Consider the following 27,678-nt stretch of genomic DNA (forward strand, 5'->3'; position numbering starts at 1 on the left):
GAATATTTAGTGCATGCATATAAACTGCAAACTAAAACAATTATACAATAAATACAGCTAAAGCTTCACAGTTAATAATAGACTACTTTTAAGACAGAACAGCCCTATTATCACGATATGGATTTTTAACATCATGATATTTCTGTGTCACGATATATTGTATACGATATTATATTGTGATTATTGTATAATTATTGTATTATATTATATTATATTATTGTATAATATATTAGGAATTTCTACAAGTCCACAAGTGGAGACATGTGGCTATTTCATTACACATGCGATACACAATACTTATCTATGTGTAGCTCAATACACCATTTTCATTCGTTGGTCCGGGAAATCTTTATCTTCTTTCCAAAAAAGCATCAACTATTTATACTATTTATAGTGTATTTGACATTTATTATTTATTCATCAATTTATTCCGAAATTTTGATGCAGCCTGTCGGTGTTCATGATCAATGATGCTACATGTACAATTTACATACTATTTATTGTAGAGAATCACGTGATAAAATATTGTTGTAAGTGCTGTGTTTGTATATATTACAGCTTTGGAACATTTCTAAATGGCTGTGATTTACTGCTATATGCACGAGACTGCTAACTTTAATACGTCTACCTTAACCATTGATCTGTATTATCATGACAGTGTGGGTGCATGAATTAGTAATGACATGATTCATTGCATTGTTGTAATGGATAACTCTCTCTCTCTCTTTCTTTTTCTCTCTCTCTCTCTCTCTCTCTCATACTTTGATGGTTTGAATTATGCATATCCCTATACAATCATTAACAGTGCTACATTATGGGCATTGGTAAGATGATATTTTTTGCAGGCAGACGAAGACATGCAATCATTCCGTTTTTAAAAACTGTGGCATACATGTAAAGAGGAGATGCTACATGGTAGAACCGCTGATCAAAAGAAAAACGGATCTTGCTTGGCAATACCCGCTCTGTTGATGTATGAGTCCAGGTAGCAGAATAGCAGATTTACATTGCATATGAGGATAAGGTCATAAATATGATGCTGAATGTAGTTTATCTTCTTTAATGTTGCTTATACATATGAGATTTACAGTAAGCTGCATCAGAAAATGTATTCCCAGGCACCTTGTATATGGAATCATGTATATTTTAAAAATGCATTAGGCTGCCTAAAATAGCATATTCATAATCAAATAAACAAGGAGAAAGCGCTTGCTGTTCAGGCATCAGACCAATGTGTTTTAAGCAATACATTGCTTATTTGTCTTATTTCCTATAGGGCAATGATTCTCATGTAAAAATAAATAAATAAATAAATAAATATATATATATATATATATATATATATATATATATATATATATATATATATATATATATATATATATATATATATATATATATGTAATATGTAATGGAAAGCATCACTCCGGTTATCATCATCAAGTTGTTAGTGTAAGTTTGCTGTGCTCTGAAAATAACTCAACACACATTCATTCATGTATGCATGAGCACGATTAATTTCACCAAGTTTTATTCAGATATGTTGTGTAAAAAAAAAAAAAAAAAACACTTTTTAATTTTCCCCAAAATCGGCAAATTACACAAGGCTATATAGTCTTACCTATTGCTGTGATTATGGACCATTGTTCAATCTTTTATTTTCCATGATCTTATAACTCAAATTAGTTCAAAAAATGCATGAGTATGGTTTATTTTGCCCAGTTTCATTCAGAAATCCAATAAAAACACTTATTTTTTCCTAAAATCGGCAAATTACTTAAGGCTATGTAGTCTTACCTTTTGATGTGATTTTGGATTATTTTTCATTTTCTTATTTTTCATGAGATTATAACTCAAAGGATTTGGCAAATGCCTGAACCTGTGCTTAGTTTTATCTAGTTAGCCTGTAAAATAACACCTTTTAATTTTCCCCAGAAATCAACAAATTACCTAAGGCTATAATCTTATGTTTTGTTTTGCTCTTGAACCATTCTTTAAATCTTTATTATGCTATTATGCTTATTTTCCATGAGTTTATAACTCAAATGAGTTGGAAAATGTATGAGCTTGGATCATTTTGCCCAATTTATTTCAGAAATGTATTAAACACTTTTTACTTTTTCTACAAAATGAGCAAATTACACAAGGCTATATAGTCTTGCCTTTTGGTGTGATTTTGGAACATTCTTTAGCCTCTTTTTTCATGAGATTATAGCTCAAATGAGTTGGAAGATACATGAGCATGGTTTATTTTGCCCAGCTTTATCCAGTTGGCCTGTAAAAAACACTTTTTATTTTTTTTCCCCAAAATTGGCAAATTATGTAAGGGTACATAGTCTTACGTTTTGGTGTGATTTTGGATCATATTTCATTTTCTTATTTTTCATGAGATTATAACTCAAATGAGTTGGGAAATGAATAAGCATGGTATATTGTGATTAGATTCATTCAGAAATTCTATAAAGAGTACTTTATATTTTTTACCAAAATCGGCAAATTGCATAAGGCTATAGTCTTACCTTTTGATGTGATTTTGAACATTTTTAAAATCCTTGTTTTTGATGGGATTATAACTCAAATGAGTTGGAAATTGCCTCATTGTGGTATATTGTGCTTAGATTCATCCAATTAGACTGTAAAAAACAGTTTTTATTTTTCATCAAAATCGACAAATCACGTAAGGCTATATAGTCTTACCTTTTGATGTGATTCTTTAGCCTCTTTTTTCATAAGATTTTAACTCAAATCAGTTGGAAAATGCATAAGCATGGCATGTTGTGCCCAGATTCATTAAAGTATGCTATAAAACACACGTTTTATAATATCTGCAAATTGCGTAAGGCTATAGTCTTACCTTTTGTTGTGATTTTGGAACATATTACTTATATAAATAAATTTATATAAGTGAGTTGGAAAATGCATGAGCATGGTTCATTTTGCCCAGTTTTATTGAGAAATGCAGTAAAAAGTACTTTTTATTTTTCATCAAAATTGGCAAATCAAGCAAGGCTATAGTCTTACGTTTTAGTGTGATTTTGGACCATTCTTCAAATCCTTATTTTTCATGAGATTTTAACTCAAATGAGTTGGGAAATGTCTAAACATGGTTTATTTTGCCCAGTTTCATTTAGAAATGCAATTAAAAAAAACACTTTTTATTTTTCATCAAAATCGGCAAATTGCGTAAGGCTATAGTTTTACCTCTTGATGTGATTTTGAACTTTTTTAAAATCTTTATTTTTGATGAAATTTTAACCCAAATAAGTTGTAAAATACATGAGCATGGTTTATTTTGCCCAGTTCCATTCAGAAATGCAATTAAAAAAAACACTTTTTATTTTTCACCAAAATCGGCAAATTGCGTAAGGCTATAGTCTTACCTTTTGGTGTGATTTCAGACCGTTTTTCAAACTCTTATATGAATAAATGTATAACTCAAGTGAGTTGGAAAATGCATGAGCATGGTTCATTTTGCCCAGTTTTATTGAAAAATGCAGTAAAAAGCACTTTTTTATTTTTCATCAAAATCTGCAAATTACGTAAGACTATAGTCTTACCTTTTGATGTGATTTTGGACCGTTTTTCAAATCCTTATTTTTCATGAGAATATAACTCAAATGTGTGGGAAAATACATGAGCATGGTTCATTTTGCACAGTTTTATTGAAAATGCAATAAAAAACTTTTTATTTTTCATCAAAATCAAATCACGTAAGGCTATATAGTCTTACGTTTTGGTGTGATCTTGAAACATTTTTCAAACTCTTATATAAATAAATTTATAACTCAAATGAGTTGGAAAATGCATGAGCATGGTTCATTTTGCCCAGCTTTATCAAGTTAGGCTATTAAGAAAACACTTTTTATTTTTCACCAAAATCGACAAATTACGTAAGGCTATAGTCTTACCTTTTGATGTGATTTTGGACCGTTGTTCATTTTCTTATTTTTCATGAGATTGTAACTCAAATGAGTTGTAAAATGCATAAGCATGGTATGTTGTGCCCAGATGTATCAAAGTATGCCATAAAACACACTTTTTATTTTTCCCTCAAAAATCGGCAAATTACGTAAGACTATATAGTCTTACCTTTTGGTGTGATTTTGGACCATTGGAAAATGTCCTACCTTGGTATACAACATTTTATTTTTTCTTCATTGCTTTTCTCCTCCGCAGCTTCTCTTCGAAAACCAACTTTTCTGCTGCCGCAGCATATTTCCATTTATCTGAAGTGCAAATTGAAGCTGCTCCAGTTGTTAATCATCTAGGGACGTACAGCGCTGAGCAGTGTTTTAGATGGTGATGAAACAGGTTCTACCAAAAGAATGAATATGTAACGCTCGTGTGTGCAGGTATGAGCATAAACCCCTTCATTCCTACTTTAGCTTTTCTCATCGGTTTATAATCTTTATCTTTGCAAAATTACAATTTTCCTGTTCATCTGTGCGGATACATGATTTTTGTTTTAGTAGTATTATTTAACGAGGAAAAAAAAAATCCACTAATGATGGGATGTTTCAACTCTTGCTTTGCTCTCAAAATGCTCTATGGCAACTCTGCTTCTTTGTTTGGGGTTATTAGAGGTTTTGTGTGGGTTGGGTTTGTTTATTTAGATAAATAGGATTTAGTTTTGGTGGTTCCGCTGGTGGATTGTTATTCGTCCTCTTGTTGGGTTGGATGGAGGATAAGGGTCTCCACCAGAGCATTTCATTGTCTGTTAATTTTACACAGCTCATTCTCCTGGACCTGCTGTTTTCATTTTATATTTAACCAGTAATGTGTGTAACATTGTGCTAATTTAACACTTTTGAGAGCTGTAATAACATCAAAATACTAAAGTAATAATTATTAATCACATTTTTAACTAATGTCTATTTAACTGCGCTGTTTAGCAAAGTAAAGACACATACCTGTATTGAACTTTACTTATGAAGCAAGTTTGCTGAGTATGGAAAGGCAGTTGTCTGTAAAGAGCTCTGCTGCTGTTTCTTGCTTTCACTGTTTTCTTGCTGGGTCGGTCACGATGAAGGCACTTTCCCATGGCACATAGCTGAGAAAACCTTTATTTGGCTTGTAATGATTTATCTAATCATCTAAAACAGTATAAAACACATTAATTAACTGAGAAAAATTGGCAATGTTTGCCTTTTAATCTACTCCATATGTTTAATGTTGGTACATGGTTATATATATATATATATATGAGACGCGTAGCATATGTTGTGTGTTTAGTGTTAAATTCAGCTCTTTAGGAGTTTTAAATTTATATTTCTAACCCTACAGAATACACACAGACACATTTCTTCAGAGATTTTCAAAAGTTTATTATCAAAATAAGTATAAAAATATAAATACAGTATAAAACAATATGACAGCATTCAGACAACATGGAGAGTGTGTGTATGATCAGTATTTCTACAAGAGCAAACTTCATTTTACAGATCTAATTCAATGTGCTGAGATGAATGCACAGTTGGACAGAACCCATACAAACCTTTCACTGGGACACTTCCTCTTAAACAAAGATACCAAATACTTTACATTATGTTCATAATTGTAAAACTTGTATACATGTACCTATTCTTTTTTTTTTTTTTTTTTAGACTCGGTTGGCAAGAAAAAGCTAAGCTAATAATCAGATTATTTTCATCCATTTATTTAGCAATAAACATCAATAGTATAGAAAGCTGCTATCACTGTTCATAGATACAAAACACGTTTTTCACACCATGGATCACAACATATTCCTAAACTTCGAAGGCATCTTTACTGAATAAAAAAGAGATAAAGAGGAGAAGGAGGAAGAAGTACTAGAAGAAGGAGGAGGAAAAGAGATTTTTGTAGAGTTTTTGTGTGTAAAATGCTCCCAGTAGTTGAGCGATTTCAAGTCTTCATTGATTCTAACTGGATTATACTGCTGCGTAAAAGAGTGGGATTCGCGTGGGTGTGAGTAAGTTCATGTAGTCAGAATGCACAGTACAGTGTTACAGCTCGGCTCTAAGTCTCTCTCGGCGTCTCTTTTCCTATATACATGTCTGCCAGTTTTTTGAATGGTGGCCCCCAGTGGCTGAGATAATCGAAATCCTGGTCGCCCTCCGTCGCCGCGGACTCCAGCGAACTGAGGGATTCTGCTAGAGAGCCGTTGCCCTCGTAGGCGTAGGTGGCCAGTGAGTCATAAGGAGGTGCCGTGGGGTCGGAATCGTTCTCTTGAAGGCGGCCGGTAATGAAGTCCCTCACGTCCGTGTTGTCTTTAATGGGCGAGATGCGGCGGAAGGGAAACAGCATTTCTGGGATGATGTCGCGCCGCATTTTGTTGGTGTCGATGACTTCCGGGTTCCTCAGGGTTCCGATGTCGAAGGCCTGCGTGTCCTCCTCTCCTCCGCCCTCGTCGTTGTAGCTCACCACGTTATCTCTCACGTCCTCTTTAGAGATGATCAGGGGCTCCTTCTTCTTCTGCCTCCTCAGCGCCGCGAACAGAACCACGATCACTGTGGAGTCAACAGAGGAACAGACAAACATTACAATCAGTAAAGCAACTGTGAGCATTCAGTGGTGCCATGGTTGAGTGTGTTGAGGAAATGTAAAGACTGAAGGGAAAAATGACAATCAGCTAATTTTACCATAGCTGCAAAAGAAATAGGTTTGATAACTGTTTTTGTAAGATCAATACATCAGCCCAGAAACAGTTGAGATAAACTAATTGATTGATTGTCTTTTTAACAACTGATATAAAGATAATTTAACAGCTTAATTATTTAATTACACCATTTTAAAGAGCACTAATCTGAATTAGTGTAAGAGTAAGGTAAGAGTTGCTTAATCACAACAATATTCTCTGGTTAAAAATAGTAGTTTATGCATCATGTTTAGAAAGCAGTGTTGTAGCAGTTTTAATTGTATTAAAAAATAAGGGTGGTGTTTTTATGCATTTTAAAATGAGAATCCTCTAGTGTGATGAGTAATAGTTTAACAAAGAGCTCTAGCATCAAACATTTCTAATCAAAACTGCTAACACGTCACTAACATCTTTAAAAATAGTGAATTCTGGGAGGAGGCTGGGGCCAATCTTGGACAAATAGTTATTAGTTTGCATTAAAAAAATGTGTGTTAAATATTCCAGATTACTTAGCATACCTTACAGCTCTAATAAATATTTAAACATAACTTAAATAGGATACCAATAGTTTTTCAACTCTATTGGCTCATAGCCGTTACAGGTCAAGAGCATAATACTAAACACTATAGAACAAAAAGACGAGATTCTTGTGCAGAACTTAGTAGGAGTTCAGAGTATAAAGGACTACTTATTTTAAACACAATTCCTTTAGCTTCCTGTTGCTGATGTGCTTTTGGTTGTTTTGTGTGGATAGATATGTTTGTGTAGCTCTGCTGTGATAATAGCCTACTCATTGTATAGGCTGAAAAATGCACTTTTGAGAGGGGCATCCAGTTAGTGCTGTTAAAACCTTTTACCTCGTATCCTGCATAAGGCAGTTTAGTTTTATACATACAACAGATATGCAAATTTGAGTCACAATCAGCCCAAAAAAATGTGTGCTGTTTTTCTGTAGTTCTGTTCTATAATCATTAGCCCACAAATATGACCTGTATCTGTATCAGATTGCATATTTTTTTGACAAATACCAAAAAAAAGCCAATCAAGTTTTCCTTCTCTTTTCTCATATTAAATAAATGTAACTTATATAAAATATATATATTTAAAACAGGTTATGTACAAGCTTGTTTGCTCTGATAGTCTCTCCTTGCTGAGAAAAAAAACAACAACATGAGGTTAGCACAAACCACTGAAGAAACTTTGTGGTCCCATCTTTTGAAAGATAAATCAATAATGTAATTATTGTGTCAGTTGTAAGTGATCATTGAGCGAGTTGACCAGAGAAACAGTGCTTGATACAAGCGGGAAAACATAATAAGCAAGGCCTTATTAAAAAAAAAAAAAAAGAGAAATAATTAATTTATTGATTCATCGATGGGACAGAATGAGTTTATCGATTTACAGTACGAGTTATCAGCAGGTAAGAGGTATCAATTAAAGCAGCGTAAAGAAAGGGTGTGTAAGAGAGCGAGAGGCTCAGAGCTAGTGCGAGAGAGAGAGAGAGAGTGAAAGTGAGTGAGAGATAAGAATGGAACTAGCACTGCATAACACTGCGGAGAGCTTAACAGAAGATGCAGAGGAGTGTGTTTCAAAAGGTGTCATGCGCTTAAGATCCTCATGAATAGAGTGAGGAGAGAGCCACACTCTGTTGCTGATAAAGACTTAGTACTGCCTGGGGCGATCACCTCGCAGTATTAAAGATTCAGCGGAAAAAAGAAGAGCAGCTTTATTCTGCATTTTCCTCCCTCTCTTCTTCCCTCACTTCTGTGCTCTTGTCATATTACAGAGTATTCTCACTCACGTGTGATGGAGTCGTCCAGACGCAACGTGTTTAAGGATCTTCTGTTTCTTTTTGTACTCTTTAAATCTCGCCGGGCGTTTCGTCTGAACTTTTTTAATGAAGTGTACGATATGGAGCTAAAGAATATTAGGATATTTTAGGGTACTTTTTGCACAGCCACTATTTTTCCAGGAAAATTCTGCACTGACTTTGGAGGAAGAGTGGAGAGACACACAGTACAAGCTGCTTGAGGTCTAGTGTGAAGTTTCCTCCAATCAGTGATGGTTTGGAGAGACATGTCATCTGCTGGTGTTGATCCACTGTGTTATATCAAGTCAGTGCAGTGTTTCCCTGAAAATCTTACAGCACTTCATGCTTCCCTCTGTGGATTTCATTTTCCAGCAGGACTTGGTACACTGTCCACACTGCTAGAAGTACTAATTGGTTTATATTATAATATTCTGAGATACTGACTTATGGGTTTTAATTAGCTAAATAATGAGAAACATTTTGAAATAAAGTAACTTTCTGATGATATTCTAGTTTTTTAGATGCACTAGTATGTTTTATAATAAATTATACTTATATTATTGCAAATGATGCAATATGGCACTGCCCTTTTTTGTTTGTGACCATAAGAATGTGGTTTGGCTGTAAACCCTGTGTGTGTGTGTTTCAGAGCGGGGAGGGTGTTCTATGTCGGGAACGAGAGCAGGTGCTCCAGTTTGCAGCTTGTTTTTCCTGATCAGCGCCTGCTCTCTCCTCGCAGCAGGTAAACGGAGAGATTGCCCCTGCCTCCCACTCAGGTGTTAATTATGAAGGAGGCCCTGTAGGGGGGCCGCACGCTGTGTTCGGGCCGGCCTGGTGGGCTGCGGGGTGGGGAGGGCTTGTTCTGAGGTCTGGTGGGGAAGGCGGGGGGTTGGAGGTGGAGGTAGCAATCTCTTGTCACGGCCCAATGCTCCCCTTCACCGTGGTGGGCTGCGGAGGTGAATTAGACAGCTCTTCAGAAAGACAGACCGGAGCAAGGAAGCGATGGAGAGAGGGAAAGAGGGTAACAAGCAGATGTCATGATATTGCGCTCAAGAGCCGTAAACGCTAAGGTTCAACCTTCGCTGATATAACCTGTCTACTCAGGAGCGAAGGACCGGTGGAAAGGGCTATTTAGAGACGAGAGAGAGAGAGAGAGAGAGGGAGAGAATGGCCGACCTGACCACGCTTGATATGCGAAACGATATAACGCGTGCCAGTTATTGCAGCCGGAGATGGCAGATGGAATATATGGTAAGAGCCTGTTAAATATAATGAGTTGACACTGACAGGGTGTCATAAATATCAGCAAAATGTTGCTAATTATGTGCGATGCATTCATAAACACACTTGCATATCATCAGCATTTGTATTATACTAGCTTATATAAAGTCAGATTTGTTATTTCCAGTTCTGGCAACTTCTTATCCCACACTTTTCCATCTTTACAATATATTATTGGTTAGTTTTCCTAATTGAGAGACCGATTAATGACTAATAATTAGGGGTGGGGAAAAATACAGATATTGCTGTATGTAATATTGTTTATGTTTGCGATACATTATTAATATGTGGTGTCAAATATTGCCATTTTATTTAAACATAGGGACTCTAAACTCCCTTGTCAAATTTGTGAAACCAACACCAATAAATGCATATATCCTGGTATTTTATCCTCTTCAGTCTAACTAATGATTATTTTGGTAGTTGACTAATGTGATTATTTTTTTGATTAATCAACAATTATTTCTGCGATGTCCTCCATCTCTTAAAACAATAGAAACAGCGGAACATAATATTTAAAAGGCATTTAAATGTCTAGATGTTGTTTGCACTTCTGTCCCCAGCACTTTGTGTAATGTAGGACTGTCGACAATGAAATTTGTAGTTGACAAATTTAATTAATCGACATTGTCGATTATATCGACTAATCGTTGCAGCCCTACTTCAGTCTAAGTTTAGGATATTAGGATACCATAAAATGGGGCATATAAGCCAACAAAACAGAGTTTTTAATGGTAGAACTGTAGTTAATTCCGCTGGTCCAAATCAGTTAACAAGTTTGTTTACTTGAACATGAGCACATTGTCTCCGCTTATAAATCTTATTTCTGGTGCGTTGCTAAAACACAGGAAGATCCTGTGTGCCACACTAGCACATACATATGTTTTTTGCGAAATTTCAGATCAGACAGTTTTATTCTGTGTAAAGATCTGTACTGGAGTTCTGTGGCTGTGAGCAGTGAGTGCAGCACATGAGTTCAGCATGAGAACAGTTTACGTGGAGAAGCAACAGGGACAGTGTTTGTTTATAGCTGTGGTAATAATCTGAAAAAGTAAATCAAGTTAAACTGCACCTGAACAGCCGCTCAAACATGACGAGTGTATTTGATAGATGGGTCAGATTGAGGTTGGATTACATTTTGATCTGACCGAAACAAAGTGTTGGATTATTGTTTTCACACCTGCACAAATGAACCAGAGCCCATTTTAACCAGACCATGTAGTCCTGGTGTGAAAAAAATGATAGCTCACTTGGGTCAGGAGATTTAGAATTTCTTATTAAGGTGTTTCTGGACAGACACGATGTATTTTAGCGTTTAACCTCTTTTCCTCAGTCAGAACTTGTTCTATTCAGAGCTAGGTGCTTTGTTCATACTGTGTTAACTTGGAAACGGGTAAACGTGGTGTTTTACGGTGTCAGGCAGGAGCATGCGACCTACTTAGTGGCTTGCAAGAACACAAAGGCCTTCTGTCAATTGCAAGCATTTAATAATGAAAGCTTTTTTTCCCCACCGTTGCACTTTCAGAGAGTAAGAGAGGGAAGGAAAAGGGGTTGAGAGAGATTTTCTATAAGCATCACCTAAAGTAATGTCTTAATAGGGTGCCCTAGTTTTGCCCTAGTTTTTGATTATCTGAAGAAAATATTTGGGGGGTGAGGGGGATTAAAAGGAAAACAAATAAATAACTGCAGAAGAAACAGTGTGCTGCATCTCCAGAGTTGCTGGATATGGGTGTCAGGAGGGCTCGGTGTAAAGGAATAAACCTTGTGGGTACGTTTTCTGGACGTGATTAACAGGACTGGTGGATGATTATCTGCTAATGATGATGGTGATAGATATGTGCCTCCCAAGATTACAAAGTTACAAACCCATTCTGTCAGTAAATGATGAATTCTAGATTGAGATTGTGATGATTAAAGTATTAAGGTACAAGAAGTGGTGCTGGTCATTGCTATGGCCAGTAGCTGGCTGTGAGTTTCAGAACCTTCTTCCAGTGATTCGCACTCCATCATTCATCAAGGAGAGAGAAGATGTAGGTCAGAGCACAGCGGGACAGCATAGACTAAGATATCTCTGACATACTTAAAGGATGGCTCAATCAGTTACAGGTATATTTTTGTGTTCTCTTAACAATAAAGGTGATGAAACGATATTGGATGTGCTTTAACAGCTTAGACCCTGTACCTACACTTCAGTTTTTAACTCTCATAACTACAATACTGCCAAATATAGCATCTAGCAGCATATGATATGTAATAATGTTTCTGGATGTTCTACTACTATATGTGAGACATACAATAAATAAAGATCCTGTATTATTTTAAGCTTCTCCAGGTGTTTCTCAGGATAAGTAGTAATTTGGTGTAGTGTTCACTGTTACAGCACTTTCAATGTATTTATCATAAAATCTCATATTGTGCTACTTAGGGAGGCACCGATGTGGTAATTCTGAGCAGAGCAGAGCAGATATACACATTTTTAACTTACAGAGACACACGCATCTCAGCATAACTGTAAAAACACATTGATGATTTGCCTTACATTGAAAATGTTATCCAACAGTATGCAAAACAATACAATTGAAGGTTTCCCCTGAGAATTATTTTTAATTTATTTTCACAATTGTTTAGATACCTGGTCTGTACATCAAAAGTAGCTTAAATCAGTGAATTTTGGATTTTAAATTGGCCTGGCCAGTGTTGGGCCCATTGTAGTAGCCTGTTCAGCATTGTTATTTCTTTAACTCTTACAAATAATACTTCAACAAGTATAGACTGAAATATCCAAACATACCAATATAATTCAATATCATTGTGCATCCCTACCAATAAAAAAATAGAAAAATATAAAGTTAAAAAGTGGTGTAGAAAACCATTTTTAACGTAATCAGCTGGTGGAAGGTTGTTTAGGATCCAAACAATGACTCCTCATCCTTTTTGTACTCTTTAATGGTTTCAGTTTTGGTCCATTATTGTGAATTTCTTTATCTCCAATGGAACTGTGAACCGGTGTGGTCTGTTTATCACATTATTAATGAAGTGGGCTATGTCTCTCTCTACTTGACATTGTTTGATTTATGTAGAGGCTTGGTGTCAATTTGGTAAGTTGACTTTTTTAGTTGATGTGCTGAATCCAACTCCCTTAAAGTGCATGCACTGAATAGTGTCTGTTGATTTTTGGCAAAACACTGGTTCTTTTACTTCTGTTGTTTAACTGAGGTGGCAGCCACCCACAACTTCCTTTAACTGGTCTGAAAAACTGAATCACCAAAAAGTATTTTTACATTATATTCATAATCTGATCTGGACTAAGACCCCTCTTTTTTTTTTTTTTTTTTTGCTATGCCCAAATTTTGTTTCTTTGTTCCTGTGGTTTGTTGCATCTACTGCATATCATCATTGTCCAATGAAAAACACTTATCTCCAAAACAGCAACTTTACAGGAGAGAGAAAAAAACCCTGTAAACTTTTAATGGAGGCCAATGTAAAAATAGTTTATTTCAGGTCATTTTGAAGAGTTTTTATTGGTCCATTCATCATTAAATTTTGGCACAGTTTTGTCTGTTCAAATGATGTAGTAAACTGAAAAAAAAAATGGAAATAACTGTTTTTCATAGGACAGTGACGATATGTTGTTTTGATTCTGTTCAAATAGAAATGCCTGAAGGTAACAAGGTAGGCCTGAAAAAAACCAGTAAACCTCTAGAGGTCATATTACGTATTCCATGTCACAGAGTGGGAATGCCAGGGCGATGCACAGGCTCTTGGGACAGATGTATTTAGAATCGTATTGATCTGAAGGTTATAATATCTTGAGATGGGTAAGACGACCTCAGTGAGACTATAGTAGAATAGAGTATGACGTGGTTCAGTATATTATTGCAGTTTTTGCTGCCTAGTGCATGATTTAAAATCTTTCTCATTAGTTGTGACTTACCATCAATATTAGTTTCTGTTTAGCTATTATGTGTTGAACATTTAATACGTCACTGTGCATGCTAAACAAACCGGATACAAACTGAAGGTAAGGATTGAAGTTTCCTGTTTATTTTACCTCAGTTCCACCGTCTGATTCGAATGCATTATGTTGCCAGAACTGGGAAAAAGTTGTTGTTGCTGTTCTGCGGGGATGCTTGCTTAGAGTGAAGGGTGTTACAGTGTTGATTGGGTCTGTGTGAATCCTGCATTCCCATAAGCCCAAACTGCTATCATTTTGTATCAGCATAGGGAGGAAGTGTTGGATAAGGTGGAATGACTGCACAAGCACAGCCAAGAGGTACACTGTAAAATGTATAGCTTGTGTAGAAAATGCTAGTACTATACAGGGCTGGGCTATATGGTACACAACATTTATTGCAATAAATGTGACACATTTTAAATACTCTTCCACACAGTGCTCTTTATTTGAAATGTCTTATAGTTTTAGTGAACAGTGCTGACCTTTTTTCAGCATCAATTCAGCAACATAGTGCTAGTTAGGATAGTGTTTTTGAATATTTTATTATATTTAGGGGATTTAAATTAGTTCTTTCATGACAAATATGTTTTTCTTTTTTTGGAGAGGAAACAAACACGTTGAAGGTTCCTTCTGGTGAAAGATTGTATAATTTGTGGTCGTGTATTATGAGTAGACATGTAGTTGCTCACAATGCGGGCATCAGTTTCAGGCAATAGATTGGTCTATAATGATTTATCCTAGATAGGTGTGTCCCATATTGTATCACACACTCTAAGAGTGCATCTCAAAAAAAATTAAATATAATTGAAAAGTTACTTTATTTCAGTAATTCAGATCAAAATGTGAAACTCATATATTATATAGATGTATTACATCATGTGATCTATTTCAAGCATCTATTTCTATTAATGATTATGACTTACAGACAATAAAAACCCAGTGTCTCAGAAAATTTGAATATTATATAAGACCAGGCAGTGTGGGCAGTGTGCCAAGTCCTGCTGGAAAATGAAATCTGCGTTTCATAAAAGTTGTCAGCAGGGGGAAGCATGAAGTGCTGTAAGATTTTGTGGGAAAACAAAACTGCACTGATTTTAGACTTAATAATATAACACAGTGGATCAACACCAGCAGATGACACGTCTCTCCAAACCATCACTGATCATCAGTAAATTTTACATTTCATCTGTAAATCAAGGGAGCAGAGTCTGGAGGAAGAGTGGAGAGACACACAGTCCAAACTGCTTGAGGTCTAGTGTGAAGTTTCCACAATCAGCGCAGTGTTTTCCTGCAAAATCTTACAGCAGCTTTTATAGAGATGCAGATTTCATTTTCCAGCAGGACTTGGTACACTGCCAAAAGGTACCAATTGGTCTTATGTAATAATTGTACTTTTTGGGTTTTCATTAGCTGTAAGCTATAATCATCAACAATAAAATAAATAAAAGCTTAAAATTGATCACTCTGTGTGTAATACATCTATATAATATATGAGTTTCACATTTTGATCTGAATTACTGAAATAAAGCAACTTTTCAATTCTAATCAGATTATTTGAGATGCACTAGTATATTGTGATAGTATTTTTCATTTCACCAAGAAAACTATTGCAAAAATACCTTTTCGGGATTTATTTTTTGGGGCCATATTGTTCGGGGCCATCTTCGATATCCAATCTGGCTAATTTTGTTAATATCCAAACTGATATAAGATTCAAAGTGTATACGTCCGAAGCTCCATTTAACTGAATGATACTAGCTTAATGTCTGAGAAAAAAATGAAACATACTAAAATAAGCGTGATTACCAGGCATTACTCAGGGCAACACTTACTGAGTAATATGATGATGCAGAGTAAGATGGCCACCAGAGCTCCAGTGCTCAGTCCAGCGGAGAGCAGCAGGGCTTCAGTGCTGCAGGACTGCACGTTCCTGCTCCGGTCACACGCGCACACTCGCACTGTCAGGGTGCTGGTGCTGCTCTGGATGGGGTATTCGTTGTCTGAGATCACTACAGGCAGCACGTATGAGCTCATCTCATGCCGGCTGAAGCCTCCTCTGCGTGTGAGTATCCGCGCTGTGTTATCTGCAGAGTAAACATCATCATCACCTGCATTAAGAGCATTACTCTGTTATCAGCACTGAGAAACAACAGTCTGATCTCTGTCTAGATTTTTCCCAGAGGGATTCATTAGAGATCCCATCTTAACTGTTCAGTAACGTCTGTGTTTCGATTAGAGTACACAGGGTAGTGCACGTCATCCTGATGGAATTACTGGTGCGCCCAATTGTCAGTTATTAGAGACGTTCAGGAAGGACAGCAGCAGGGGTGCTGTGATGGACAGTCGTTTTACACAAGTGCAAATTTGACTCCCTGCTTCCTGCTGTCACAGTCTGTTGTTCTATTGCAGCGAAAAAACAACTTGATGCTCTTTCCAGAACATTTAAATGGCCTTATATAGTATAAGGGTAGTAAGAAGATATCGACACACAGTTTTTAATACTGTTTTATTGCTCAAAAACACAGTATTCAGATGTTAATTAAATGTTAGTTAGCATTAAAAATCTGGTGGCTGTGATTGTGGTCAATTTAATGTTGGGTTTAAACCACAAAACAATTAGATAGCAGTGTTGTAAAGTGTTTCCAGAACCACTAATCGGATTGCACAAGTTTCACCAGAACATTTAAATGCACTTATTTAGCATTTTTTAAGAAGTACTGAGAATGCTTTATTGGCAAAATAATTTACTGTAGATAGCTAAATATATATATATAATACAATAAATAGTGTAAGTGTCGATGCGCAATATTTTTTTGGGCAAAACTATAAATTTTAATTGATTTGTTTACATATAGTTTGGTGTCAGACAGTGGTTCAATTTGTGTTGTGTTCAAACTCCGCCCACAAGATAGCATTGTTGTACTGTTTCATTTTATTTTGTTTTCCTAAAAATTGATTTTAAAAAGATATTGCAATATATCATCTAGCTTATAGTATCACAGTATATTAGGCAATCACAAAGTAAAAAGCATATTGGCTTTATATCGTATACTGAATACAGTTTTTCATTGGTTTTCATTAATTTGACACTTTTTTTTTCACTATTACCTACAATAAACAGCCTAAATGTATTTTTGTTTAACTTTTCCAAAAAATTAAACCATTAAAAAAATATATATATATATATAAAACACTGAACATCCCAGGAGACATACCAACAGAGCTCAATATGGCTTAGAATAGGTTTATATTTGGTTAAACACTGGAAGTGCTTTTTAATGCCAGACTTTAATATCTTCTATGTACCGCATTATTTGTAAGTGGCTTTGGTTAATGTAATGTTATTTAATGTATACAAATTGTATTGTAATACACATCATATCGGCAGGTTCTTGCCAATACACAGCTATAATAATTAGCCTGTTCCTTTCTTCTGAATATGGAGATACTGTGTGGGTTCAGTGAATAAAGACGGACACGCACTGCACTCCAACTTTTGTTAGATTTGTTGCTTAGTGATGCTGATTTGTGTGGTACTGTGTTAACAGGCATTAGTACATTTTAGAATTATCTCCAGTTTCTTTAGCCGTCCCCATCACTGACACATGTGAGCACTGAGCTGATTTTTTTTTTTAGGAACTTCATGTAATAAACTGAGTCACCAGGTCCTGGATTTGTCTGTGACCTTTACCTTCATTGTCGTAGATGGTGAAGTTGGGGTTGACTGTGCTCAGACTGAAGACAAACTTGTGTGCGACCACCGGCTCGTCTGTATCCACCGCACTGATGGTCTGAATGAGCTGGAAGACAGCAGGTGAGAATTTTTCATTGTCACTCAGACCCATTTTTAATAATTTCTAAAAGAAGATATTTGTAACTTCACACACTTAAATGGGGAAACATAGTGAAATATATAAATTATTTAGCTTTAAAAAGAGGAAATGGATTCCGTACCTCACCAGCTTTGGCATTTTCACAGACGAAGGTCTCGTAATACATGGCAAATTCTGGAGCATTATCATTTACGTCCTGAACTTTGATGAACACAGGGACTCTAGTTTGCAGAGAAGTACCTAAATGAGGAAGAGAGGGTTGTTTAAGCATCTATAGAAATAGAATACTGACAGGATCTTCTAGGCATTGTATAGAAATCTAACTCTAAGTAATGGAACTGGATATATAGACTGCTTGTTAGTCTGTTTCAGGTCACTGTTCTACAGTGCTTTTAGGGCTCTGGTTGTAACTGGGTAGTTAAAATGAACACACAAATTTACAAATGTCATCAATCACATAAGTAGAAACAGCAAACCTGCACTGGCAGCCTTACATTTGTCATGGAGGTTAATAGTGGAGAATAACCAAAGAATGTTTTCAGTGAAGAAGGAAAATAGGTCAAGAACAAATCCTGTGTTTTCAAGCATTATTTGCACAAGAGTCCAAACAAATTACCCATACATATGCACGCAGGCATACATTTTATATAAAATTAACATTGTTGTTTTATTCTATAAACTACGCACAACATTTAACCTAATTTCCAAATAAATATATGTGCATTTAATTGCAGAACATTTTCAGACCTTAATCAGTGTAAAAAAATACAGGTTTATATTCATCAAGTTTTAAGAGTCTAGAAATCAATATTTGGTAGAATAAACCTGGTTTTTAATCACAGTTTTCATGCATCTTGGCATCATGTTCTCCTCCACCAGTCTTACACACTGCTTTTGGATAACTTTATGCCTTTACTTCTGGTGCAAAAATTAAAGCAGTTCAGCTTGGATTGATGGCTTGTGATCATCCATCTTCCTCTCTATTATATTCCAAAGTTTTTTTTTTATTTCATAAAATCAAAGAAACGTATCATTTTTAAGTGGCCTTTTTCCCAGAGCTGTATATGTATGGGTAATTTGTGTGGAGTCTTGTGCAAATAATCCTTGAATCCTTATTTTTTCTGCTGCATATATGCCCATTGAAAACAAATGCATTTTAGTACAATGCAAATATATTAAAAGTTACACATTAGTTGGGACACTCTGCTCGAGCTCTCTTGGATCTCTGTGCTGACTGATATTGCATTAGTGGATGTAGGGCTACATAACCCCCCCCTCCTAGAGAGAGCATGACCAACTGTACTCTCTCAGACTCTGGCTGCTGATGGCAAACAGCATGATTCAGGATTCAGTCATGCTATCCTCAGGCATCTTCCTTGACTGAGCCTTTTGGAGTCCATGTTCCAGGTTTAATGTACTGTAGCAAACTGTAACTTCTCATTTCTGATCTTGAGACGTAGCAGTGGTTTGGTCTGTGGTGTAGTGTATCATCTGAGGTTCTGCTGGTGAATCTTTATGGTAATATCTGACACACAGGCTTGCATCCGGGACGGTTTTCTTGACCTGTTTTTTCTTCTTGACTGAAAACATTCTTTGGTTATTCTCCACTGTGAACCTCCATGACCTGCAGTGTGTTCTTCTGTTACTCAGCAGTGTGTACACGCCTGCAGCTTGAAGATGTACAAAACTACACTGCTCTACTGACTGAAGCTGATTTCTGCACTGATTTCCTGCATTAATTACACTGATGCTCATTTAGTGTCCGTATTCAGGAGAATCTATAGATGCGCTCATCCATAAAATAAATGATTCAACAGCACAGGTTATTTTAGAGATTCCATAGAAGAAACAACTTTGACTATGTTAGAAATAGGGGTGTACAAATGTATTGCAATATTTTGTTGATTTTCAGAAACATTATTCATATTTAGTTATTAGTTTTTAGATAGATAGATACTTTATTGATCCCCGAGGGGAAATTTTGGACATCCAGCAGCGGGTATACACAGTACACAAAAGTTACTAAGGAAGGATAAGATAAAACAAAACTTATAAAAAAAAAAATACAAATACAATAAAGTATAAAAGTACAGTCTGTAGTGTGTAATGGAGGTAGTGCAGTTAAACACAGTAGACAATGAACACCAGTTGATGTGCATATTAAAAGGGTGACTGATTCCAGCCGTACAAAAATGCAAAAAGCTAGTTATATAATAATTAAAATTTGCAGTGCAAGCTTGTGCAAGAACTACTTTATGTAAGTATGAGTGTCGGTGCTTAATTTAGTGGCATTAGATCTGATTGCATAAAAAGTAAACTATTTCCTGATTCAGATTTTAAAAATATGGTGTTATTTTTACTATTTTCATGACATATTACAGATTTGATACTGTATATTGATTGATTAAACCCCTATATTGTGATACGCATCATATCGCAAAGTTCTTGCCAATACACACATTAGGGCTGCAATGATTAGTTGATTTAATCGACAACGTCAATTATAAAAAACAGCCTATGGGGAATTTCATTGTCGATGCGTCGTTAATGTGTGATGGAGCAAGAGAAAGCACATGAGAGAGAAACACATGCAAAGTGACAAATCCTGAGCATCCTGATTGGCTACTCCTCAATGGCCAACTATGCATTCTAGGCAATATACAGTACGGCTGCAACGATGTCAATGTAATCAAAGTCTACTATAACAAATGGCCGACGTGAGGTTAATGGGTGATGTTGGCCAAAGAGGAGTCCCTCTTTTCTCATTCTGCACAGTTTAAACACTGACTTCTATATCACCTGTTGTGAGTTAATTTACTGCAGATAAGTTTAAACAGGCTTTACTCCTTCAGTACCATTGGTTAAACTAATGTTAGCTGGCTAAAGTGTTAGATAAACACTGTACTCTGTCCACTTTATTAAAATTAAGTTATATGTTATCATAACTATAGATTTTAATAAAACCAAAACAAATGTATTTTTTTAGACAAACAATCATTTCACAGAGGCATTTAATTAGAAAAAAGTAAGAAATGCATACAAGTGTCCTAGAATCTCCTGAAAATAACCTCCAGCATGTGTGAATGTTTTCTATAATAAACTTTGTGATTTTTTGTTTAATATACGTACGTCAAACTATTCAAATCTACTGCAAAATTGGTGTTGGGGCCTAAAGGTTTAGCTGTCCTCACCAGTAGGAGGTACAAATTGAGGGCATAACAAAAAATAATTGAGACTAATCAAACAAATAATCGTCAGATTAATCGACTATTGAAATATTCATTAGTTGCAGCCCTAATACACAGCCCTAGTTTCTAAATGAGAGTTCTGAAAGAGAAACCTTACTGGATCTACATGATATAGCAGCTATTTCTTCATCTATTTACAGCCCCTTGCATTAATACACAAATGTATGTATGTATGTTTAAAGTTTGCATTAATAATTAATTAAATAGCTTCTAGAACTCCTGTACGGCTCACTGCTCATAATATAGCTGTAGATACCCTTCAATTAAAGCTGCCATGCTGTATTTCAACCAAATCGTTATTGGCTTTTTTCACATCCAATGTGAATTCAAAATCCACAGATGAACAATGACAATAGTCACTGTCCAATTACTGATGGACTACACGGCATCAATTTTTCAGCCCTGCAACACTGCCAGCAAATATCCTTTCAGAGAGAACACAGTAATTAAGGATGGCACAGAATACGCTTAATGTTTATCTTCAATCATGTTTTTTTATGGGAGTTTTTTTTTCAGTTTCAGGTTTTATGGATTTCTCTGAAGGCCTGAATCTATATTTGCAGCAGATGATGTACTAGCTACAATTTAACGTTGAGTGGTTGGGGGGGGGAATATATATATATAGCTATTATTAGAGGCTTTCCAACTACTACAGCTTATCCGCTTTCGTTTTTTTGTTTTTTTTGCTCTTTTTTTTTCTTGGTTGTTGTTGCAAGCAGGTTGTTCATCCTCGACACAAAATTGAAGTAGAATGCCGAGCCCAGGGGAAATATTTCTCTACATGGGTGAATGTGAACTTTATTGAAAACAAGACAAAGCAAAACTGCCTGCACTCTCAAATAATACTGCTGCAGCTGACAGTTGAAATTCAGTGGAGCTGCCTTTTGTTTCACGTTTTAATAAAGCATTTTCTAGCATTTTCTTTTCACCCATCTACAGCCAACATGAAAGCCTTCTAATGGTAATTGCGTGACATTCATTCCTGCCACCACGAGGGGAAGGAGAAGAAAAAAGGAAAAACGCACAAAACAAACTGTGCTTACTGATTTCTGTCGCCAGGACCGAGATGTTGTGCCATTTGGACGTCTCTCTGTCCAGAGCTTGCAGAGTGCTGATGGTGCCATTGTTGGAGTTGATACTAAACAGCCTCTCCAAGTCCGTGTGTCGATCAATGGTGTATCTGCACAGAAGAATAATGGCCATAATGAGTGCAATGTGACTCAGAAGAAGAGCGGTTACAGTCGGGTATATATTACAGTCGGGTATATATATATATATATATATATATATATATATATATATATATATATATATATATATACCCGACTCATAATATATATATTTATATATATATTTTTTTTCTGGTTCATGTTGCCACTGCAAGCAGAGTTCACCACACAGTCATCATTAATGATCCGGAACAGCGCCTGCATTTGGGAAGCAGCCAAATAAACACTTAGACTCCAGTTTAATATTCATAAATGTTGGTATGCATATGGTTTGACTTGCTAATTGGGAACTAATGTGCAAGCGGTCAAACGTATTGATATTAGTTCAGGCACTGCGAAAGAGACCAAGGGTGAGTTTTGGATAACTTTATTTCTATTTCTATTTATTTATATGTATATTAGTGCGGTCAGTGTTAATGTATTAACTCATGATATTCTGGAAACTTATTTTAATTATACAAATTCATAATTTTATCCAGATTGACTGTCTTTTTACAGAGCCTGAAGACATATTAGGGGTTTATTAAGTGATTTAAACACAGCCTCACTACTGTCAAATTCAGAAGGTAGCCTACTCTTTTTTTTTTTTTTTTTTTTTTTTACTCTGAAGTAAGAAATAAATCTCATATCTAACTCTCGCTATCTTATACTTCCTTCCTGTTTCCTTTTTCTTTCTCCCTTGCTCCTAGACCTATGAGAGGAGGTGGTCTCGGTCCCAAGTGAACTCTGGGGCTTGGAGGAGTTTGTTTGTGGCGAGAACATAAACAGACCTTAATCAGAACCAACAGTCAAATATATCTCCTCAAGTTTGAGCTACAAAGCTTTTCAGGTGAAGTTTAATCTGATTTATTGCCCATATAATTACTACAGCTATTAAACTAATGCCATCTCTGCTGCTGCTGAATGTGATATGCTGTTAACTGTACTGGCTATTTGTAGACAGCACATTAGCTGCTCTGTGATTGACCAAGCTCAGTCTTGTTGAAATCACATATATATATTATATGATTCTGCGTATCTGTTTAATGTGTCACTTTTTATTGGATTTGCAGTTAAACTCGTTAGCTGATTTGGACCAGATAAACAAACTACAGCCATCAGAACGTAGATTACTGCTTTTTATGTATGTTATTTTTCATGTTTTTGAATGTGGAATATGGAGCTACACTACCATGTATTTCCTCCATTACAGCGCTCTGTTTAATTCAGTAACTCGGCACATTAAAACGTTTTAATTCAAAAAGCATCCAAACTACCCTGAGATTTCGTTATAATAAACTAAAGAAAGAAATCTGCTAGGCACCACACACTACACTATGTTTTCCCCCTCCCAAATAAATGGGGACGTACCAGCATTTAAACATTTTGATTAGTGCTATTAATCGTGATTTATAGAGAGTCATTGACACCACTAATATGAAAATAATTTAGTTACGTCAGTCTTACACTAATTACTTTGTCTTCGTTTTAACAACCATTAATAAAAGCTTAGGCTTTAAGGAGAAGAAAAAAGTTATTTGGTTTTATTTTGGCGATTGACACCAACAATTTCTTTGCATATTTTTAAATAATATGGTGTTTTATTATTATTATTTTTTAATTAAACACTATGTAAAATAAATGGGTTTGACAAATCTGCTTAGGTGTGCCTTCTTTTGCAGAGTACTGTATATTATGTTATATTTACATGAATGTAGTACTTTGCTATAATTAGATGTAAATCTTCTCACCTGGGAGCGACTACGTTTTAATAATCAATTCCATTCAGCCGCAGTGAACGTGGCATTTTGAGATGTCTCCTGTGAAAGAGCTGAAGTGCTGATCACTCCTGACTATCCTATTCCTTTTGTTGTCAGGAAGGAAGCAAAGGAAATCCTTCATATTAGACCCATTTATCAATGTCAACTTATATATTCTGCTGACATTTAAATATGCAATAGAGTACGACACGCATTACAGAGCCAGAGCGACAGCTCTCCACGTTTCATATAATCGCTCATTGTGCGTACGTGTGCGTTTATGAGTGTGTGTGTGTGTGTGGTGGGGGGGTTAAGAAGCAACAGAAAACAATGCCGGCTCTTTCACGTCAAGTTTGTGACTTATAGAAGTTGGAAGGAATTCAAAAGGGTGGGGGGATGGTGGAATAAACACTGTCTGTATTCATCCTGCTCTGCTTCCACGGGGGAAATCACCAGCCGAGACCCCATGAATAATTTGCTTTTCCTCCTTCTTAACACACAAGTACAACAACACAGCCTCACTCAAACACACACACTCACTTGGGGACACGTTGATAGATTTGATTTAACCAAGCCGAAAGTGTCAGATCAAAGCTGGGAGTGCATGAGGGGAAAAGTGACGAGGGAAGCTGGTTTGATGGACGCTTGTTGGGGGTTGATGGGATGTTTATTGGCTCACTGTTTTTATGTGCTATACATTAAATGTATGTATTTAAAAAGTATTTTTTTCTTCTGTTTGTTACCAGCAGCAGTTAATCACGTATTCCAAACTGTTCATCAGCAAAGCCTGAACTTACAACCTCTAGGTTGATGGAACTGAATATTCCAAATTATTTTGAACTTGGGAAAACAGCAGATTTACTCTGGAGTAAAGAAGAATTAAGCTTTACTGTCTGACGATACTACGATGGACAGGTCTGGGTTTTGCAGTTGCCAGGAGAACAGTACTTGTCTGCATTGTGGAAAGTTTGGTAGAGGGTGGATTATAATGTGGGGTTGTTTTCTGGAGCTGGCAGTCTTATCTCACAAATTTGTTTCTGGAATAATGGTAAAAAATGACTAGAAACACACTCCTAAACCTTGTGGAAAGCCTTCCCATTAGAGTTAATGCTGCTGTAGCTGTAAAGAATGGGCTGATATGTTAAACCCTATGAATTAAGAATTGGATATCTCTCAAATTTATGTGCGTACAAAGGCAGACGAGCGAATACGCTTGGCAGTATGTTAAGGGGGTGCCATATTGTATCATACACAATAATATCTGCAAACATTTTGATAATAAAACTCAGTATCATTGTGATATTCTTGAAAGCAGTCTATTTTGTATTTGTTTTGCTAAAAACAAAAATGAACAATAATCTGTCTAATGAACATACAAACATTTCTGATGTTATGCAAGATAAGTAATAGACTCAATTCCTGTAAATATTCAGAAGTGTAGAAGTTATTGCACTTCTGAAATAAAACTACAGTAATGTACTGTCTTCTGCAGAGATGGCATCCTCTCACAAATCCCAAATAAGATAAATTGATAGGTGTAAAAATGACCAATTTGCACGTTTTAGTGAAAATTATATTCTGAACTGTGGTTTGGATTTAGTGCTAAAAGTTCACTCACTTGACCAAATGGTTGGCGGCATCAGGGTCCCGAGCTGTGACCGTGCCCACAGAACTGCCAGGCGGTGCGTTCTCATCCACCTCGAAGATGTAATGGCTCCGTCCGAAAACAGGCGGCTCGTCCACATCTGTGACGGCAATCCTGACTGTCGCCGTATCACTGAATGGACCCAAGTGACTGAACTGAGGGTCCACATGTGTGTTCGTCACCTGCACCCGCAGCGAGTACATCCGCCTGCTTTCATAATCCAACGGCTGGAGAAGAGAAAAAAGAGAAATAATGAGAAGTCTGAATAGGTTCTATTTCCTACTGGATTAAAAGGAATGCTTACTTCTTTGGGTCTTTTCAGCTTTGGCCAGAAAAGTGCATTTGACTGTGGATTAATGATATCCTTTGGCTGCTGTTGGTCCTGAACTTTTCTCATTTGGAAGCTGAGCCGCTATGTGATACTCTTGTTGAATGGCGCTTATCACTGCCCCCTTTCTTCTGTGTTAAGTATCTTTTTTGTTAAGGCATAAATGACTGGCCTTAATACATCCCTTTAATTACGTGCAGATTAGAGATATTTTAGAAGTTTTTTTCTTCGTTCTATAACACTTTTTTTTCCTTTTTACCTTTTTTTAATTCTGTATTCAGTATCTATCTCTGATTCTTATTTTAGCAATACGATTTGAATAATTGCTAGATCTTCTTCAAAGCCTGACCCTACGGCAAGAGAGAGAGAGAGCGAGAGAAAGAGAGAGGGGAAGCCATAGGCACATTTCTCCAAGCAAATAGATCCCTATACTATACAAAAGGGAATAAGGGAGACCTTGGAAATGAATAGAATTAAGCACCTTTTGAAGAGCTAATAGGACAAGATGGCTTCAATTTAAGGGATTACTTTCTCAGAACCCTCAGATAAGCTCAGCTCCATGTGTGAGTTTTAGAGCTTTTTGTTAGCAAGAACTTGGCGATATACGATATGCATCATGATACAGGGGTTACAACTCAATATATATAATAATAATATACCTGTCAAGCATAATATTATACTACTATTATATTATTATAGCAGCTAAAGTATGTTTGTGTGGTGGGTCATTCACAGCACTGACAGTGACTGCGCTGATATGATGGTGTGTTAATGTGTGTTGTGCCGCAGCAGTGCTGCTGGAGTTTTTAAACACTGTGTTTAATCACTGTCTTTTTCGTCTATTACATACTCTTACCTAGCCGCTGCACCTTGTAGATATAAAGTCAGAGACATATTGGTTCTTCTTTAGTATTGCAATACTGTCAGCTGTGCGATTATATTACCTTTGTCTGAATCTAATTGTATTAATCTCATAGTATATACACACTAGAATATTTTAAATATTTGGGAAATATTACCCACTGTCTTGCCATATTAACTAATATGTAAAATATATACAGTATTGATACAGTATATATGGCATATATATGGTCAAAATATGTATATCATTGTTGTCCAATGAAAAACAAGCAAGTTTATAGGAGAGAAAAAAAAGCTTCTAAACATTTAATGGAATATATATATATATATATATATATATATGTCCATTATTATTTTGTTATGCTGGTATGGGTGGATCAGATGCAGCAGTGCTGCTGGAGTTTTTAAACACAGTGTTCTCTAACGGTCCACTCTCTTACCACTCTATATTATCTAGCTGTTCCACAATGTATATTTCGGGATTTGAACACAACAAAAAATGAACCAATGTCTGACACTAACCTTTACATTTAAACTAAAAATAACAATAAAATAAAAATCAATACTTTGTTTTTGAAAATTGATGCAGTTTCGCTAATGTTTCTTGCACTCCTAACGTGTTGTCAGAGCATGTGTGTGTATATGTGTGTGTGTGTGGATGATGAGGGGGTTAATTGGGGGTTGCAGGGTTAATGGGTACTATTTCCAGCACGTATGAAACATGAGCTGTTCACCTTTTTGACTGTGATAACTCCCTCCTGACTGGTTGCGTCCGTCACCATGCTAAACACATCCGGCCCGTCGCTCTCCAGAATACTGTACCACATCTCAGCGTTGACCCCGGCGTCAGCGTCATTGGCTTTGATCCTCCCGACGGAAGATCCCACTTCAGCCGACTCGGGTGTGGTGAGGTGGTAGATATCTCGAGAGGGAACGGAAGAAGAGAGAAAGGAGAGAAAAAGGAGAAGAAGAAGTGAATAAATTGAGTAAACAGTAAGGTGTTTGAATGAACTCTTTGTTCTGTACGCCAGAGCTTCAGAGTGTATTTGTCTATTTGTTTACCCACGTCTCTGGGGAAAGGCAAAGCTGCCTCTCTGTGGTTATTGTTTAATAGAATCTCAGCTCCAATGAAC

General features: G+C 36.2%; 1 protein-coding gene and 1 long non-coding RNA gene across 5 annotated transcripts in view; one reads left to right on the plus strand and one right to left on the minus strand.

Annotated features, from left to right (window-relative positions):
- Window positions 1–23,584, plus strand: part of LOC125781260 (uncharacterized) — a 50,672-nt gene extending 27,088 nt beyond the window's left edge. The window contains exons 3-5 of the long non-coding RNA XR_007424479.1: window positions 17,368–17,476; window positions 22,662–22,801; window positions 23,025–23,584. This is a non-coding gene — a long non-coding RNA (uncharacterized LOC125781260). The remainder of the gene's footprint in view (window positions 1–17,367; window positions 17,477–22,661; window positions 22,802–23,024) is intronic.
- LOC103025391 (cadherin-10) overlaps window positions 5,304–27,678 on the minus strand; it is a 98,747-nt gene continuing 76,372 nt past the window's right edge. For all 4 annotated transcript variants that reach the window (XM_022670362.2, XM_049464819.1, XM_022670363.2 and 1 more), the window contains 7 exons: window positions 27,280–27,467; window positions 25,330–25,583; window positions 21,787–21,923; window positions 17,617–17,735; window positions 17,354–17,462; window positions 15,495–15,746; window positions 5,304–6,488 (listed from right to left, as the gene is read on the minus strand). In XM_022670362.2, coding sequence (XP_022526083.2) covers window positions 5,998–6,488; window positions 15,495–15,746; window positions 17,354–17,462; window positions 17,617–17,735; window positions 21,787–21,923; window positions 25,330–25,583; window positions 27,280–27,467 — 1,550 coding nt within the window. In that variant the 3' untranslated portion in view covers window positions 5,304–5,997. The remainder of the gene's footprint in view (window positions 6,489–15,494; window positions 15,747–17,353; window positions 17,463–17,616; window positions 17,736–21,786; window positions 21,924–25,329; window positions 25,584–27,279; window positions 27,468–27,678) is intronic.

Source organism: Astyanax mexicanus, chromosome 15, assembly GCF_023375975.1.
Source record: "Astyanax mexicanus isolate ESR-SI-001 chromosome 15, AstMex3_surface, whole genome shotgun sequence".
In the NCBI taxonomy this organism is placed as follows: Eukaryota; Metazoa; Chordata; class Actinopteri; order Characiformes; family Acestrorhamphidae; genus Astyanax; species Astyanax mexicanus.